Here is a 16,667-nt window from a genome sequence, read left to right as displayed (position 1 = left end):
CACTCTGCGGTGGATGCCTGGGGATTCAGGCTGCAAGTGCCTACCTGTGGCCGGGAACTCGGGCCTACGTCACGTGGACTGCACTCCAGGTACGTCAGCACAGCCGTAGTAGCTTCCCGAACAGGACTAGTGTTCCGGGTGTCGGAAGAACAGAAACAGGAGTTGAATTCGTCCACTTCCCATCATCCACTGTTGTCCACCTCCGCCGGCGATTAAACCCCGTGGTGATACCATTGACGCCGTTTCGTCGTCCCTATACCTGGTGATAACCTCATCTCAGTCATACGGTCCGATTTCACTATGCTTACCCGTGCTGTTCGTCCGGCCGTCAGGGCTGGTGCCGTTGCGGTTACCCGGTAAGTCCTCTTCCGGTCACCCAGCCCGCCCGCGACGTCTACGAATCCTGCCTTCGACACGGCATGAAAGGATTGAATCGAGATACGGGGCAGCAATTGGCGATAGTACTGACTCTTTCCAAAGCACCGCGCCCCCCCAGGCCGCCAACTTCGCGACTCTGCGTGAAATCGAAGGTCGTCTGAAGTCTATCAAGAACATCAAGAAGATCACCAACACCATGAAGGTCATCGCCTCTACCCGTTTGACCCGCGCCCAGAAGGCTATGGACGACTCCCGTTCCTACGGTCAGACCTCCAACACCCTCTTCGAGCAAGCCGAGACCAAGCCCCTCGAGGACAAGAAGACCCTCCTCGTCGTTGCCAGCTCCGACAAGGGTCTTTGCGGTGGTATTCACTCCGGTCTCAGCAAGGCCACTCGCCGCGCTCTCGAGGCCACCCCCAACTCCGACCTTGTCATCCTCGGTGAGAAGGCTAAGGCTCAGCTGTCGCGTACCAACCCCAACTCCATCGTCCTCAGCTTCGCCAACGTCTGCAAGGACATCCCTACCTTTGCCGATGCCCAGGCCGTTGCCGACCAGATCGCTCTTCTGCCCACCGACTACGCCAGCGTTCGCATCATCTACAACAAGTTCGTCAACGCTCAGAGCTACGAGCCCGAGACCGTTGAGGCCTTTTCCGAGGAGGCCATCACCCAGTCCCGTTAGTCCAACATGTTCGTCTCAAAAAGCCGCTAAATGCTGATTCATTTTTTGTAGCCAATTTCTCTGCCTACGAGGCTGATGAGGAGACTCTCTCCAACCTCCGCGAGTACGCTCTCGCCAACAGCTTGTTCTGGGCTATGGCTGAAGGCCACGCCTGCGAGATCTCTGCTCGCCGCAACGCAATGGAGGCAAGTAACCGCGAATTTTACATAGGCAAATCTGAATCAAGCTAACCATTTTCTGCAGAACGCCTCCAAGAACGCCGGAGAGATGATCGACAAGTGAGTTCAAGCGAATTGCCATTATATGCAAGTCAAGTCTAACGTTATTGCAGGTTCCAGATTCTGTACAACCGTCAGCGTCAAGCCGCCATTACCGGTGAACTGGTTGAAATTATCACCGGTGCCGCCGCCAGCGCTGAATAGACGTTGTCATGATATCTCTTGGGAGGGAGTCGCCTTATGTAGACTAACTCATACGTACCTAGATTCTCACCAACCTGTAAAATCTACCTCTATACATTTCTTTTGTACAATGACCATGTCCTTGACTTGATTTAGCAGCAAATTTTTTGCTCAGTCATTGACGTCTATGGATGCCAGGGAGACACCTGTTTCGTGTCTGAAATGTCTGTCTCAACTACTGTGATTCGTGAAAGTGAATGAACTTATTTCTCTCAGGTCTTCAGTTCCTTCTACACTAGTGACTTTGCTTCCCCTTGCCCCTCCTGACATCAATTCCACATGTTGTCGATTCACTTTCTCTTCACTCTGTTCTCACTTGTGCCTCCACCTCGGGAGTAACACACCCTCTCTGGCAACTGCCAGCTCACAAGCCTCCCACAAACAACAACCCAGCAACCTGCACTCATCTCACAATGGCGAGCTCATCGATGCAAACCACAATGAACTGCTACGTGATTCTAGGAATCCCCCCAGATGCATCCATCAAAGACATCGACAGCGCCTACAGACGCCTCGCCCTAAAGCGCCACCCAGACAAAGCAGACGGAGATAACGCGGGCGTTGAGTTCCAGAAGGTAACTAATGATCCTTTTACCTGAACCTCAATTCTCAAGACGCACATCGAGGCAAGAGGTAATGAGGAATGGAGCCTTGAATGACACCAAGCTATTGATAGATTAACGAAGCGGTCGAGATACTCCGCGACCCAACTACTCGTGCCGCACACGACAATGCCCTCCGTCAAATTCGCTCCATACGCCGCCCCTACACGAAGGAGGAGGTCCTCTTCTCCAGCCCTGACTATTCTGGCTGGCGGCCCAGCGGAATGAACAGGTACAGTCCCCACTTCAGCCGCAAGGACAGGTACACATTTAGCTTCGGCGAGAGCGTGCACATGAATCCTGAGTCGGCTGAGTCAAGGGACGAGATTGCCCGCTGTGAGCAGGCGAGGAAGGAGGAGGCGGAGGATAAGGCTGAGGCCGAGGCTATGGCTGAGCGGGTGAGGATGGCTGCTGCCGCCAAGGAGAAAGAACGAGAAAGAGAAAGAGAGAAGAAGGAAAATGAGAAGAAAGTTCGGCAGCGTTGGAAGATGGTCTGGAACCCAGAAGCTGAAAATTTCAAGGCGGGCGAGTATCGGCAGCCGTATGCTGGGGAAACCAACAACGAGCCACAGGAATCAGAGTGGTGGGCTGGGGCAAGGCCTCATGATGAGGGTTGCGGTGAGCCAGAGGCCAGTGCCGCTGCTACTCAGGGCACTGCTGTTGAAGCTGAGACTGACTATGAGATTGAAACTGAAGCTAAGGCCAACTTCACAGCCGAATCTACGCATGATGCCCAGTCCCAAACCGGCGACGAGACAACCATCGAAGCTGAAACTACATCCACTCGTGGTCTTGATGCGGGCACCAAGTTCAACGCTACCCCTTACGCCTCAGATAGCGAATCCGACACCGAGTACGAAATAGACCCAGTCGTCATCATCGAGCCCGGTCCAGAGTACCACGCCGAGTTCGACATTAGTTCCATCATCGAAGAGTGGACAAAAGCCCATGCTGCTAAAGAGCGTCAAGACACTGAAACCAACACTGAAACTGATGTCGACAGCACTACCGCCGAAAAGGCTTCTATTTGCAGCGAAGTTCAGAACGCAGACCAGGAAAGCGGCGAATCAATCTACTACGACTTCAGCGACGCCGCAGCGTCTCAACCAACGTACAACGAGAGCGAAGCCTACCATAGTTTCCCCAGCGAGCACGACGGGCTTGAGAGCCTCATACCAAACCTCACCATCAGCGGTAGCGCCTCAGCCAGCGAGACCGACAATTCGGCTTCGAGTATGTGGCACGATGTCCCCGAGTTCGACGAAGCGAATGTCTACCCTTACCTCCGTCCCTTCGTCCCATACTTCAGCAACAAACTTGCTGATAAAGCGGGTAGGTACACTAAAGATGACTTCCAGGGTGAATTGAAGGGGATGGTTCTAGAGACTTACTGTGGTTGGCTCGAGAGTGTTCGGTCTACTATCCCTGGTGCGGTGGAGTCCAAACCCTCAAACGTCGCTGCCTCTGGCCTTAGTGCGTCTGAGTGCCATCACCTCGGATACTGGAAAAAAGCATTGGGGAAGGAATCTTGCGGACAGTGTGGCCTTTGGAAGCCGATATACACCCTTGCTTGTCCCGGTTGCGGAATTGAGAGGTGTGCTCGGTGCAAGTTTGACGAGGGGAGATTGGATCTGGGATGAGCATGAGAGGGTAGAGCATGGTGTGGTATGTTATGGTCATGCTATGCTATGCTGAAGTGGTGCATGACTTGGTTGCTGGTCGAGTTGACTTTGATCAGCTATCAGTCACTTTTTTTTATGATTAGGTCTGCAAAATAGTTACTGGCGTACTTGGTTTCTTTGTTGCTTGAAATGAGCTTGGCTGGTGGGAGCTTTGGGCGTAATTTGTGATTGAAGCACTGGAGTTATTGAACAATGTGGTTCTTAGATACCTGCCTAACTGATTAATCAGGAAGCTAGTGATAATAACAATAAACCGTCGTTGCACTTCGCAAGTTGCTACCACCACATTCTAATCCCTCCCAGCATATCGAAGCAGACTACTGCATATAACCTCAAACACTCACCAGAGGACCAATTTCCACGCCGACCAACAGCTCCAGTCCTAAGTACCAAGCCAAGCTGACCTTGAACCTGCGCAGTCTTCTCAACATCCAACTCCACGTCCGAAACCCCATGAGTATGAGGTTGCAGGGATGCAAGCTCGAAGGGGAAACGAGGTTTCCCAAGTGGCCCGAGTTTTGGACTATGCCGTTACTTGTTGGAATGATACGGCTTCCCGGCCCGTAGGACGTAATTCTTGCGATAGATGTTCATCAATAGGGCTGAGGACGTTGGTATGGCAAAGCCGTAGGCGTAGCGCCCATCCCATCAAAGACAAGTGCGTTCCACAGACCATGCTACGGCTAGCACAATGATAACGATGTCGGTGGAGATGATGTGCAGAAATATGATCTAGGCTGGTATGCCCGAATCTTGACAAATAATCACAAATTTTAGGGGACCTTCCCCATAGGCTATTTGCAAGGTTTATCTATCGAACCGATAAACTAGCAGCTCACGGTTTGCATTCTCGCCGACTAGGTATCGTTCGGTTCCGCATATCCTTCCTTTGCCCGTAAGTTCAAAGATATCGGTGTTCTTCAGTGTGACAGCTGAAGACGGGGTTTTGATAGTTAGAGAAGCCAACAAGTCAAAGGGCCAAGTGGCTTGGGATAAGTGAAGACAGAAGCCCACTTGCGCTTTCTCGTCCACCGACTCTGAGATTATGGCATACCACGGTTCATCACAAACTTCGAGACTCAGTGGGCTTGCTTGCAAACTGCTATTTCCTCGGTAAGGCGGCAGTACAAGGTCGAGATCCTGACTGTAGCAGGGGCCATGGCCAGTTACTGGGATACTTGTCACATGAACTTGTGACATCCATTCAGCGGGCCCAGTAAATCTATCCATGGGACCTGTGCATAAGTTCTCGAATATCTCTATGGCTTGATTGTCCTCTGTGATGTTTAGCCATTGTATGCCTGGGATACCTCGTTGCCTGACAGAGTAGAAGCCTAGTTCTCTGAAGCCGAATCTTGAGACGATAGAGGGCCCCGAATCATCGCCTTCGCCGCGGAGAAGCCCATTTGGGTCTAGTGAAGGTCTGTACGAGGATGGCTTGGAAATATCCCACACAGACAAAGATTCTATCGGCGCGTCATCGTCTGCAGTGTACAAGCTGCGATTGGGTTGCCAGACATAAATTGCATAATGAGTCTGACTATGTGTTGAATAAAAGCGGTCCCGTTCGCTGAGAGGATGGCCCAGAAACATGATCTTCCATTCGTTTCGAAAAGTTACACTCCAACCGCCGTTAGATGTTTTGCCCACATCGAACGAAGACGCAAAATGACGATGAACACCGTCGCTATCATTAAGCCAATGAAAGGCTTTGGGCTCTGCCCATTCGACAATGAGCACTTGCCTCTGCAGCCTGATCCTTCGAATGACCTTGCCGGTGATGATGAATGGCACCATGAATCTCCTATCACTGTCAAGGTCCATGAGGACTAGGCAGTTATGGTCGGCGCTTGGATACACTAAGAGACCGTCATCATATGTCCAGAAAGCTTCCGAGAAGGGTCGATCGACTCGCTGCAGAAGATGGCTGGCGTGAAGATCCCAGGGTTGTACCTGGAACCATTCTCGATCGCCGGCAACGCCAAATTCTTCGCAGAGTTTGTGTCTTTGAATGGATTTGGGCTTGCCGCGACTCAAGCGAGCATATCTTGAGGCCACCTGATCGAACAACGTACGCCAATATTGGTCGTCTCTAGATCCCACAAACGAATCAGTTCCAGCATAGAGCTCTCTAACCTCCTTGGCCAACGGAAACAGCATCTTCAAAAGAGGTATCAGATTTGCTGGGTCTCCAAAAGATTCGTTCCACAAGCGGGAGACGCGACGACAGCGGACAACATCGGTGGCTTCCAGATGATCCAGTACCATCCAAAAGAGCTCGCGTGGCAGCAGGGCCAGATCCAAGAAGTGGAGATCCTGCGAGGCGTCTGCCATGCTGATCGCTTGTTCCTGGGTGATTGCGGGGTAAAGCAGGGACTAGCTCATTTCTGCTAGGACAAGAGTTCTCAGCATCTGGTAACCGAGTCAAACCAGGGGGCCATGAAGCAACAACATTCATAGAGTGGACGAGTGAAGTAGATTGTCAATGGTGAGCGTCCAGAACTGCGGGGGCGGAGAAGGAAAGCGCGGTCACATGCCAAGAGCCTCTGGACACCTTGCTTCAATTGTTCCAACCTGGCTTCTTCCTAGCTTAAATACTGCTCGTGTCCATGCTGACATGACTTGTTCATGACCGTTGGTCTTATTCTCTGTCAAGAAGTAATTGCGCACTAACTCCACCATGCTGCACCTGAGCTCTGCCTTGTGCCTGGCCGCGTCGCTGCTGGCAGCTCTGCCTGTCAATGCGGACGGGCTGTATACTAAGAAGTCCCCCGTTCTCCAGGTCAACCAGAAGAGCTATAATCAGCTCATTGCTAATTCGAACTACACCTCTGTGCGTGGTATCAACACTCCCCAACCCTTGAGACGAAGCTAACAGCTGGACTAGATCGTAGAGTAAGCTCCTCCGATTCCCCATTCGCATTGCGAACGATTCCTAACCGATTCGCAATTTTTCCAGATTTTACGCGCCATGGTGCGGTCATTGTCAGAACCTGAAACCAGCCTACGAGAAGGCAGCAAAAAGCCTGGACGGGTTGGCCAAGGTTGCGGCTGTCAATTGCGACGAGGATGAGAACAAACCATTCTGTGGACAGATGGGCATCCAAGGTTTCCCAACCTTGAAGATCGTGACCCCTGGAAAGAAGCCGGGTAAGCCCAGGGTCGAGGACTATCAGGGTCCCAGGAGTACCAAGGGAATCGTCGACTCGGTAGTGGACCGAATTCCCAACCACGTGAAGCGTGTTACGGACAAGAATCTGGACGAGTGGCTTTCCGAGGACGAAGAGGCACCAAAGGCCATTCTATTCACTGAAAAGGGAACGACAAGTGGTTTGATCCGCGCTCTCGCTATTGAGTTTCTTGGTGGCATCAAGGTTTCGCAGATTCGCAACAAGGAGTCAAACGCCGTTGAGAAGTTTGGCATCACGGAGTTCCCGAGTTTGGTTCTTCTTCCCGGTGATGGAAAGGAACATATTGTCTATGATGGCGAGTTGAAGAAGGGTCCAATGGTTGAGTTCCTCAGCCAGGCTGCATCTCCCAACCCTGACCCTGCTCCCGCATCCGAAAAAGCAAAGAAGTCGCCCAAGTCAAGCAGCCCCGAGAAGAAGCCGAAGGCAAGTGAGCCTTCGGAATCAGAAGACTCTACTGCCGAGGCCAAGCCTTCAGTCCTCTCCCAAGTGAACACTCCCGCGCCGCCTATCGAAACCCTCAGTACCCCCGAAGCCTTGCAACTCTCCTGCTTGTCGTCCAAGTCTGGTACTTGTGTCCTTGCCCTTCTTCCAGAGTCTAGCGATGCAGAGCCTACCGGACCCGCCAAAGAAGCACTCGACAGCCTCGCCGAAGTTGGACACAAGCACACCCAGAGAAAGACGAAGCTCTTCCCGCTGTACAACATCCCGGCTTCCAACACCGCAGCGAAGACCATCAGGTCTGAACTCAATCTACCGGAGGACGCACAGTCAGTCGAGGTTATTGCCTTGAACGCACGCAGGGGATGGTGGAGACAGTATGACCCCTCGGAGACTGCGGACTATGGCTCGGTCCGGGTAGAAGCTTGGATTGATGCTATCCGGCTGGGCGAGGGCTCTCGAAACAAGTTGCCTGAGGGCATTGTTGTTGAAGCAGAGCATCTCGAGAAGAAGGCCGAGCACGACGAACTGTAAACTATTGTCAAGCTGGAAGGATGTGACGATTACCGCAATTGATGATTTAAGAGTACTATACAAAATGACACTATTATCTGGACTGATATTTCATCTGATCCACGTAGCATCCATTCAAACTTTTAAATATACCCCAGTAATTAACCTATATACAAAGCCATACAAACACCATGATCTCATGCATTACACACACCAACCACATCCAAGCAGACTAGCTACTTTAGATCAGCCTAAGTCCTCTTCTTCTTCTTACCCTCCGTACCCTTCTGAATAACCTTTTGCCGCTTGCTATCAATCTCCTGATCATAAAGCTCGCGTGCCGTCGTATCGCCCTTCTTGCGCTTCCCCTGCTGCTTGGAAGACTTCACACTAACCGTCGCAGCACCACCAGACCGAATCTGCTTCTCTGCGTCATCCCAGTCCGCTGTGCCGTTATTTATCTCGTATCTGGAGGCTGTAAATCAGTTATTGTTGACTCAAGCGGTGATGGGCAAAGGTCCATTTAGGAAATGGAACAACAAAGGAAAGGATGTGGGTTGACTAACCTATCCAGCGGCAAAGCATCAATGAGAGCGCGCTGCTTCTCACGCATCTCAGCGTTGACCTCGTCGCCTCCCTCGCGGAGTTCGTCGTCGAGACTTGTCTCTAGCGGCTTGAAGCGCTCTTCGGCGGGAACGTCATCGTGTGCGTCGCCTGCGGCAGCTTGCGCAACAAAGGCCTTTTCGGCAGGAAGTGTCTCGGCAAGCGCACTCTCATTGAGAGAGCGGAAGTGCGTCGAGAATTTACGGACGATCTTCAGGAACATGGCGAGGAGTTGCGAAGAAGGAAGCGTAGTCTCCTTCTCGACGTCGTCGAGGGACTTCCGCTGCAGACCCATGGAAAGGAGAATCGATTGTTGCACGCCTGTGAGCTTGACGCTGCCGTCTAGCCGGCCGGTGAAGTACCATGTTGCAAGGGTGGGGATCATATCGAGGATGACGTGGTAGTCGAGGAGGTTATTAGCGTAGCTGTCGAGGCGCTTAAGGTCGAAGGGTGAAAAGGCGGCGTCGAGATCGGACTTTTTAAGCGGGGAGGGAGCAAGAGACGGGTCGAGCTTCGCGCCTGCGGTAGCGGACTCGCCGATGCTGAGGGAGAGGACGGAGGCGAAGGTGCGGAATTGGTAGGAGAGGAGGGAGATGAAGCGGCGGTGGAAGTCGCGCGCGAAGGCGCCGAGCCAGCTGGACTCGTTGGAGCCCGTTGTCAGCGTGCGGAGCATCACGCACGAGTGCTCGCCTGTGAGGTCGTTGGGGGTTTGGCGGAGGTAGACGGGGCTGAAGGAGGCGCGCTTCCAGAATTTGTGCAGGGAGGAAGTGAGGCCGTAGCTGACGCCTAGGTAATCGAGATCATCGGGGCGGCGCTCGGAGAGCTTGCCGAAGAGGGGGGGCATGGAGCGGATGTCGCGAACTTGGATGTTGTCGTCGAGGAGGTTGGAGTTTGTGAGTTCTTCGTCTGTGACGCGGACCATTTCCTCTGGGGCGTCGGCCATGTTCTCGGACAGGTCGGTGAATTTGCCTTCGAAAAAGTCGACTAGAAGTTCGAGGGCGCGGGATCCGTAGCCCATGCTCAGGTATTCTGGGTTCGTGGCGATACGGACAACTCTGGCGCCAGAGAGGCCAGCAAAGTCCTCATCTTGAAATTGTTGACTGACGAGCCAGGGAATCAAGTCACCGCCGGCCCGTTGACCACGGCTCAAGCTGTTGAGAACGCTCTGTCGGCTGATACGACCTTCGAGGGCAACTTGAATCACGCAAAGAGGCTCCGGCAATTTGGTGGCATCCTCGTCAATTGGAGGGACGAGAACGAACAGTTGGTGCGCTGGGGCGTCACTCATCAACTGGAGGTCGTTGGGTGTGTTCTTGTAGTGACTGGCAACGTAAAGAGCCATCATCTGCTGCAGGAACTTTTCGGACACAGGGTGGAATGAGAACAAAGTGTCTCGGTTAACCTGAAGCAGCTGGCACTGAGAGGGGTGAGGGCAGCCCTGAGTGTTCATCCTTGACTTCGGCAACGTCGCATCGAGACACAGAACCTTGTTCAACCACTTCTCTACTGAATCACCGGGAGCATATCTGATAGGTTCGGACAGCGTGATCTCTCGCAAAGATCGTCCACCTAGACCCTTATCAGAGCTCTTCTCAATCTTTCCAGTTGCCCGTGAGGCGACATCTGTGTCATCCCCTGCGATCTTTGCGCCACCTCTTGATTGTTCTCGTAGTTGCTGGATCAGCTTGAGTGAGAGCGATCGACCGGTTCCTTCATAACCGTTGATTGTTGAAGCCATGAACACAAGGTAAGGGCCCATCAGCTTGCGGACAAGTGGGAGAGGAATAGCTGCGGCTTCATCGATAACCAGGAGTTCGGCTTGTCCTAGCACGTGGGCATCCTGAGGCTGAATGTACTGGATGGTCTGACGGTGTTGACGGTGAATGTTGACCCGAACGATGGCCTTGTTGAAGTCAGGGTTGGTGGACTGGAGAATGGTATAGTCGGCGTGATCGGCGTATCCAAGGGCATCGAAACCCTTGAAAATGAACTCAAACAGGGTCTTCAAGTTCTCGGGGCTGGGCGAAGTGATGAAAACGTTACTGTAACCGTAGGCGATTGCTGCTGCAATGGCAACACCAAGGGCTGCAGACTTTCCGCGACCTCTAGCGGCAGTAAGTGTGACTGTGCTGCGGAGAGTCTTCTCAGCAATTGCGTCGACGAAAGTGAGTAATGCCTTGGCTTGGTCTGTGGTTCGGGCCAGGTTGACGAGCGATCCGACAGGCTGAGATTCTGCCAGATCATCCTTGATCTTCTGCAGCTCCTTCTTCGGTCCCTTGTTCTCATCGTCTTCCTCGGGGGGTGGGAGTGGCTTCACGTTCTTACCACCTGAGATCGGCAGAACGTTCATCTCGTCGTCGATAACCAGGCAGGAGTCGCAGCTACCAAGGGACAAGATGAAACGCTCGTTAAATCGGGCGACAACATCATCGTGGGCTTCGGTCCGGTATCTCGAGTGGATGTCCATGGACAATGTGTAAAGCTGCTTCAAGCTGTTCATGCTCTTCAAAAGCATGATGACTGTACCCCCGCCTTCCACAGTCTCGACAGTTCGCGCGAGAAGATTTGGCGTAATGGCTTCAAAGTCTTGGAGAATGCACATGCCGTAGGTGTTACCCAGAATCTTCTCCGTCTCTTTGTAGTACACATAGCGAATCTGGTTGAGGGTGACGAACAGTTCGAAAGGGTCCTCGTCGTTGGCTTCTCGAATTCCGCGCTTGACATCGCGCTTGATTTTTGCTTCGCGCTTCTTGCGGTGACTCGTAAATCCTAGAAGGTCCTTCTTGTATGCCCACAGAACGGACTTGTTCTGCTTGACATCAAATTGCGACCTAATGTGGTACAGGTTCACAATGATGTCCTTCGCGCGGTCACCCACAATGACGAAGAAGTTGCGCTTCTTCTCCTGAATGCCATTCTGAATGAGCGCCGGAATGCGCGAGTCAATAGCCTTTCGAGGCATTTTCACAAGCGGCGACTGGATCTCTCTGGCGTACAAGACACAGCATACAGGAAGTTTCTGCACCGGCAGATCAAAAAAAGTTGTTGGCGGTGTTGATTTTGCCAGTGTTGACCGCCTGAGTGCTGACACCGCCTATTGATACGCACGTGATACGTCTCTAACAGTCGCGAAACAAGTTGCTCACGTGATGCGGAGGCCTCGTCAACACCTTGTCTAGCTGCAGCCGGACAGACCACCGGTTCCTCCTAAGCTCGAGTGGCTTCATGACCTGTCTTGCAGCTCGTCATGCAGTGCAGCAAATTATGTGACAGATGCACATAATCTACAGAGTACAATACTTACTACGCCGTATGTCTGTACCTGGAAAGTAAATAGAGCCGTTGGATTTGAGACTCGATGTTTGGGCAAAGTGGGTTGGACACTCGTCATCAACCCACGGCAGACCCAGTATTTTACCTGCTTGAGCAATGAGGATTTCAACAGTGATAGCGTAGCGGCCAGTCGTCAGTGGCTGGTAGCTTATCGCAGGCCACCCTGAGCTCGCGACGGCTCTTAGTGGTGGGCTAGCGCTTTCTAGTCGTTGATCGCACTGTCAAGCGCGGGTCTGGATCCATCGTCCATGGTCCTCCCATTTTGGTTGACGCAATCAACCGCCAGATCATGTTTCTTTGACAAAAGAAAGCTGCTGCTCCCCTAATTATAGACGCCACTTTCCTGCTTGATTTTTGAAACCTGAGATGTTCCTCACGCAGACCGTCTTCTCTCCGAGTGCGCCGTCCCCACCCATTGTTCTAGGTTGCCAGGACCCTTTCCGTTTCCGATTCCGGGGTCGGTTCTCGGGCCCCATCGCTCCCCTACCTTCTGTCAACCTTCACCTCCCACAACCACGTTCGCATGTGCGGGCCTCAATGCGAATTGCAGTCGGTAGATAGGGACCTGATGATGGAATTGGCTTCTTCAAGTTCCTAAGCTGCGTCAAAATGATCCGCTTATCCGTGGAAAACGGCCTTCGAGCTCTACTGGGGTTGGTAGACACCGAGCTTCCCCGCCATGCTCATACAAAGAGCTAACAGCTTTCAGAGCTTTCATATTAGGCTGCATCTTTATCACCACGTCCTACAACACCACGTTCGCTTTCGGTAAGCAACATCTCCGGATGCCCTTCAATATTTGATCAGAGGTGTGCTAAGGCGCTTTATCTCTGACTAGACCATCCGCTCCACACCGCTGTCCTGGCATGCTTCAACTCGGGAATCTCTCTGCTACTTCTGAGCAGATTCGTCCAGCGTATACCGAGCATATCTCCTCCGCCTGACAAATACTCCGCTATTCCGCTCACCGAGCTTGACCAGTCCACGCCTACCGGCGTCGATGACGACGCTTCCAAAGACCAATATACATTAAAATGGTGGTTCCGAATTGCGGTCTTTTCAGGAATCTGCTGTGCGCGAGTCGCAATTTTTCGCTATGTCACCAACCACATCGAGTGTGCTCCTCCTGGACGTACTGTAAGTTCAACAAGTCAAGGACCTCCGCTGCTTCAGGCATATGTACTAACCAACCTTACCGAACCAGTACTTGACCCCGTTGTTCATAACCCTTTATGATGCCTGGCGCAATCAACGAGCTTCCGAACGCTGGGTTCGACCAGACCAGTCGGAGGATGCTATACTTCGCATACCGCTAACCTTGGCCAGCCGCATTCGCTACTTTGTTCTACAAAGCCGTCTGCGAAACGTCATATCAGCGGCTTTTCTAGTAGCAAGCGGTTTGATAATCGATTCATTTGATAAAAGTCAGCAATCGACGTACATCTGCACGATAGTCTCGGGGCAACACTTTCGGCAGCAGACATTGAGGACCCTGGGCTTGATACTGGATTCTACAATTTTGATTTTCGCCGCGGAATTGTCGGGGGATGTTGCCCGCCGAGAGGGCAGAAGAAAGCAGGCGTTGTTGTCCTGGGGATATGGCCTCCTTGTGAGCGGGCTACGAAAATCTACTTTTGGGAAGAAGATGCTAATGTTGGCTGCAACAGGGTGTTGTTTTGTTTTTGGGAGGCTGGGTCATTGCCTTAACAGTCACTGCAGAACCCGGTACCTACATCACTTCGCATTATCTCAGAAGCGCGTGGGGTCAATCGGTATTGGTTACGATAGTGATCGTATCTGCATCCCAGCTGGTAAGTTTGCTTAGTTTTGTTGCGGCCGGGCGAGTTTCTAATGCAGACAGTACCCTCAATATGGCCTGCCTGGGCTCTGTATTTTGGCCGGTTTCGTGGCGAATTACTTTCACCTGACCTCGATTCTGTTCAACGGGCAAGAACCGTTCCCCTTGATACTCGCATCTCGCGCCTTTACCGCTCTCTCCGTCACTTGTGCTGGGTCGCTAGTTTTCCTGCTGTCTAGGACGGCTTCCGAAGATGAACCACAATTTATGCATCGCTTCAACTGGATCCTGCGGTTCACCTGTGTTATCTTGTTCGGTACTGGACTATTCTGGGTTATGGGCCAGTCGAGTGTAGGCCACACACATCCTATCGATCTGCTCATTCACGAAGCTGCCAAAAATCACGATGAATGGATGAAGGGAGCGAGGAGTAGCAATAACCTCGCGGAGGCTGTTCAGCAGTACCAGGCAAGATATAATCAGCACCCTCCACCGTGAGTTTCCTTCCCGTCTACCGCTGTTCTGGCTTCCTAACATGCGTTAGGAATTTCGATAAATGGTACGACTATGCTGCGAGCAGGTCTTCCGTAACGATCGACGAATTTGATAGCATCCATACTAACCTCGTTCCGTTCCGCGCCATACCGCCAAGCGAGCTTCGGACCCTAACGCAAAAGCTAGCCACGAATCCATTCAATGATATCGGCGCACTGAGCATCCGCAATGGCACCGTCAGATTGCAAGACGGTATCAAGCCAACACACGCTTGGATGGTGGGAAGCGCCAGACAGATGATTGAAAAGTTCTCGGAGCACCTTCCTGACATGGATCTGGCTTTCAATCTGGATGATGAACCTCGTGTGATAGCGCCATGGGAAAGAGTCGCAGGACTCGTCAACCAAGCTCAAGCGCAGCAGAGACCATCCGACGCCGAAATCTCGAACGAGTGGTCGGCGGATCGAGATACAACTTGGGCCCCGATAGAACCAGCTGACCAAACTCCGGAGCCTATGTTTATCGACCATTCTCTACAGGCTGTCTGGGACTCGTTTGTGGCACCAGCATGCCCCCCGGGTTCCAAGGCTCGATCCCAGCGTATCTGGGACCGACATAGCCTATGTATCGGATGCACCCGCCCGCATTCAATGGGTCAGTTCCCAACAGCGTGGGATTTAACAACCGATGTTTGCCATCAGCCAGACCTTGCCCACCTGCATGGACTCTTTTTGTCCCCTGCAACATTCAGGATTACACAGGAGCTATTACCCGTTTTCAGCCAAAGTACTGCGTCCATCTTTAGTGACATAGTATTCCCGAGTCCTTGGAACTATGTTGACAAAATTAAATACGAGCCCTCCGACGAGCACCCGGACGTGAAATATGCCGATAAAGAGAACACACTCTTTTGGATTGGTGGTACGACAGAGGGCGTTAGTCACGACGGGAGATGGCAGGGAATGCCACGGCAGCGTTTTGCACACCTGGTCAACAACAACACATACAATCACGTGTCCGTTCTTCTGCCCACTGATGAACCGAAGACATTCGCCTACCAAGTCTTTGACGGGTTTGGGCCCTCGCAGATCCTCGGCCTGAATGCCTCCGCCGGTGTCACTGATCCAATCCTCCGTTGCATAAGAGAAGACTGCGACGACCAGAAGAATGAGCTTGGTTTAGGTGGCCGGGTTGACTTTCAGGACCACTGGCATTACCGCTACCTTTTCGACTCAGACGGAGCGGGCTTCAGCGGTCGCTTTCTACCTTTCTTGAAGAGCCGCAGCATTCCCTTTAAAACAGGCCTGTTCAGACAATGGTTTGATTCACGCATCACACCCTGGTTGCATTATGCTCCGATCGACGTTCGACTACACGGGCTATGGAGTACACTTGCCTATTTCGCTGGAATCGACACCACTATCGACGGGCATAAGGTCCAAATGAAGCGACACGATATCCAGGGTCGATGGATCGCCGAAGAAGGCCGCAGGTGGGCTGAAACGGCTTTACGAAAGGAGGACATGGAGATCTATTTCTTCCGATTACTTTTAGAATGGGGGCGTTTAACTGATGATAGACGGGACACGCTGGGCTTCAAGCTGCCGGCCTAATGCTATGCTTTTGCTTTTTAAAGAAGTCATGACTTGCGATCTGGTTCTTTTGTGCGTATGATTGATTCATACCTCACTTCTTTCCTGTGATGTACTACCACCTTCGACAATGATGTACCTAGACTTCCATAATTTCGATAGCTTCTTAGCGACAATGCATACCCCCTGTCTTCTTTGATTACTTCCAGTGATTCTTATATGGTAAACATCGGATTCGATTCCTGATTCGGAAGCACGCACTGTATTGAAGCACTCAATCATCTCAGGTGTCCCAACTAACACTATAGTTACCGACGGGTTGACAAATGTATTTTCTAACGTGGAGTATATATTCATTCACGGTCTGCTAGTCTGAAGCTAGGTTTAATGAGCCTTTTGATGAGCTCTTGTTCTTATTCCTTGTCCTTGACGCGTGCGGAAATGATAGCGTGTTGATATCTGCCGCCGCACCAACAGCCTGGCTGACCTGAATCAAACTCAGGCTCAAAACAAATAGGTCCCTTCCTCCCAGATCTCTCTCAGTGAAGATAATCATGAGTTTTGGGCCTAGCCCTTCGGATGTTCGGCAGATGTTTGGAAGAATTACTCTGTCGTTATAGGGCTAGAATGACGGTCTCACTAGGATGTTCCGACTGCTGCAGTAACAGTTTCGTTCGAATCTCTGGTGATTGCTAAGAAAGACGCATCTAGAAGATCTTTTTGCAGAAGGAGTTTATGGAAGGCTTATAGAAAGATATATGCCTCTACATGTTTCTGAACTTAAGATCTGGCGAGACTCTCTATCCTTCACTGTTTTTTATAAGAAAAAGTTCCTCTTGTCAAATGACATGCCTGACCAAACATCTGTCATTGAAGAGGAGGCTAGGCCTTGGTGTTAC

General features: G+C 51.8%; 6 protein-coding genes across 6 annotated transcripts; 4 read left to right on the top strand and 2 right to left on the bottom strand.

Moving 5' to 3' along the window:
- Window positions 1-200: 200 nt before the first annotated feature.
- On the top strand, window positions 201-1,708 carry BDV14DRAFT_14406 (F1F0 ATP synthase subunit gamma). The gene is made up of 5 exons (XM_073766403.1): window positions 201-262; window positions 481-1,055; window positions 1,112-1,245; window positions 1,304-1,338; window positions 1,392-1,708. The coding sequence occupies exons 2-5, from the start codon at window positions 575-577 to the stop codon at window positions 1,480-1,482; spliced, it is 741 nt and encodes a 246-aa protein (XP_073630874.1). The 5' UTR covers window positions 201-262; window positions 481-574; the 3' UTR covers window positions 1,483-1,708.
- BDV14DRAFT_14378 (DnaJ domain protein) lies at window positions 1,683-4,021 on the top strand. Its single transcript, XM_073766396.1, has 3 exons — window positions 1,683-1,685; window positions 1,738-2,096; window positions 2,198-4,021. The coding sequence occupies exons 2-3, from the start codon at window positions 1,935-1,937 to the stop codon at window positions 3,761-3,763; spliced, it is 1,728 nt and encodes a 575-aa protein (XP_073630873.1). The 5' UTR covers window positions 1,683-1,685; window positions 1,738-1,934; the 3' UTR covers window positions 3,764-4,021.
- A 535-nt stretch (window positions 4,022-4,556) lies between these two features.
- Window positions 4,557-6,321, bottom strand: BDV14DRAFT_14380 (F-box protein). The gene has a single exon (XM_073766397.1). The coding sequence runs from the start codon at window positions 6,137-6,139 to the stop codon at window positions 4,613-4,615; it is 1,527 nt and encodes a 508-aa protein (XP_073630872.1). The 5' UTR covers window positions 6,140-6,321; the 3' UTR covers window positions 4,557-4,612.
- A 1-nt stretch (window position 6,322) lies between these two features.
- BDV14DRAFT_14381 (putative disulfide isomerase) lies at window positions 6,323-8,055 on the top strand. The gene is made up of 3 exons (XM_073766399.1): window positions 6,323-6,638; window positions 6,693-6,700; window positions 6,765-8,055. The coding sequence occupies exons 1-3, from the start codon at window positions 6,486-6,488 to the stop codon at window positions 7,966-7,968; spliced, it is 1,365 nt and encodes a 454-aa protein (XP_073630871.1). The 5' UTR covers window positions 6,323-6,485; the 3' UTR covers window positions 7,969-8,055.
- On the bottom strand, window positions 8,037-11,553 carry BDV14DRAFT_168600 (ribosome biosynthesis protein KRE33). The gene is made up of 2 exons (XM_073767883.1): window positions 8,514-11,553; window positions 8,037-8,415 (listed from the first exon to the last, which is right to left on the bottom strand). Exons 1-2 carry the CDS (start codon window positions 11,510-11,512, stop codon window positions 8,199-8,201), a joined length of 3,216 nt encoding a protein of 1,071 aa, XP_073630870.1. The 5' UTR covers window positions 11,513-11,553; the 3' UTR covers window positions 8,037-8,198.
- Window positions 11,554-12,044: 491 nt separating this feature from the next.
- BDV14DRAFT_168598 (putative capsular associated protein) lies at window positions 12,045-15,955 on the top strand. The gene is made up of 7 exons (XM_073767882.1): window positions 12,045-12,536; window positions 12,593-12,651; window positions 12,722-13,020; window positions 13,088-13,492; window positions 13,551-13,694; window positions 13,745-14,175; window positions 14,226-15,955. Exons 1-7 carry the CDS (start codon window positions 12,493-12,495, stop codon window positions 15,787-15,789), a joined length of 2,946 nt encoding a protein of 981 aa, XP_073630869.1. The 5' UTR covers window positions 12,045-12,492; the 3' UTR covers window positions 15,790-15,955.
- Window positions 15,956-16,667: the final 712 nt, after the last annotated feature.

The sequence above is a fragment of the Aspergillus stella-maris genome, assembly GCF_047715825.1.
Source record: "Aspergillus stella-maris strain CBS 113639 unplaced genomic scaffold BDV14scaffold_11, whole genome shotgun sequence".
NCBI classification, from domain to species: domain Eukaryota; kingdom Fungi; phylum Ascomycota; class Eurotiomycetes; order Eurotiales; family Aspergillaceae; genus Aspergillus; species Aspergillus stella-maris.
This window is presented reverse-complemented; position numbering and strand designations above follow the sequence as displayed.

Excerpts from the sequence above, each read along its gene's own strand:
- BDV14DRAFT_14406 (XM_073766403.1), top strand. The coding sequence starts at position 575 with ATGAAGGTCATCGCCTCTACCCGTTTGACCCGCGCCCAGAAGGCTATG. Across the intron at positions 1,056-1,111 it reads GGAGGCCATCACCCAGTCCC|CCAATTTCTCTGCCTACGAG; the intron begins GTTAGTCCAACA and ends CATTTTTTGTAG. Across the intron at positions 1,339-1,391 it reads GCCGGAGAGATGATCGACAA|GTTCCAGATTCTGTACAACC; the intron begins GTGAGTTCAAGC and ends ACGTTATTGCAG.
- BDV14DRAFT_14378 (XM_073766396.1), top strand. The coding sequence starts at position 1,935 with ATGGCGAGCTCATCGATGCAAACCACAATGAACTGCTACGTGATTCTA. Across the intron at positions 2,097-2,197 it reads CGGGCGTTGAGTTCCAGAAG|ATTAACGAAGCGGTCGAGAT; the intron begins GTAACTAATGAT and ends AGCTATTGATAG.
- BDV14DRAFT_14380 (XM_073766397.1), bottom strand. The coding sequence starts at position 6,139 with ATGGCAGACGCCTCGCAGGATCTCCACTTCTTGGATCTGGCCCTGCTG.
- BDV14DRAFT_14381 (XM_073766399.1), top strand. The coding sequence starts at position 6,486 with ATGCTGCACCTGAGCTCTGCCTTGTGCCTGGCCGCGTCGCTGCTGGCA.
- BDV14DRAFT_168600 (XM_073767883.1), bottom strand. The coding sequence starts at position 11,512 with ATGCCTCGAAAGGCTATTGACTCGCGCATTCCGGCGCTCATTCAGAAT. Across the intron at positions 8,416-8,513 it reads GATGCTTTGCCGCTGGATAG|ATACGAGATAAATAACGGCA; the intron begins GTTAGTCAACCC and ends TACAGCCTCCAG.
- BDV14DRAFT_168598 (XM_073767882.1), top strand. The coding sequence starts at position 12,493 with ATGATCCGCTTATCCGTGGAAAACGGCCTTCGAGCTCTACTGGG. Across the intron at positions 12,537-12,592 it reads GGCCTTCGAGCTCTACTGGG|AGCTTTCATATTAGGCTGCA; the intron begins GTTGGTAGACAC and ends AACAGCTTTCAG. Across the intron at positions 13,021-13,087 it reads GTGCTCCTCCTGGACGTACT|TACTTGACCCCGTTGTTCAT; the intron begins GTAAGTTCAACA and ends TTACCGAACCAG.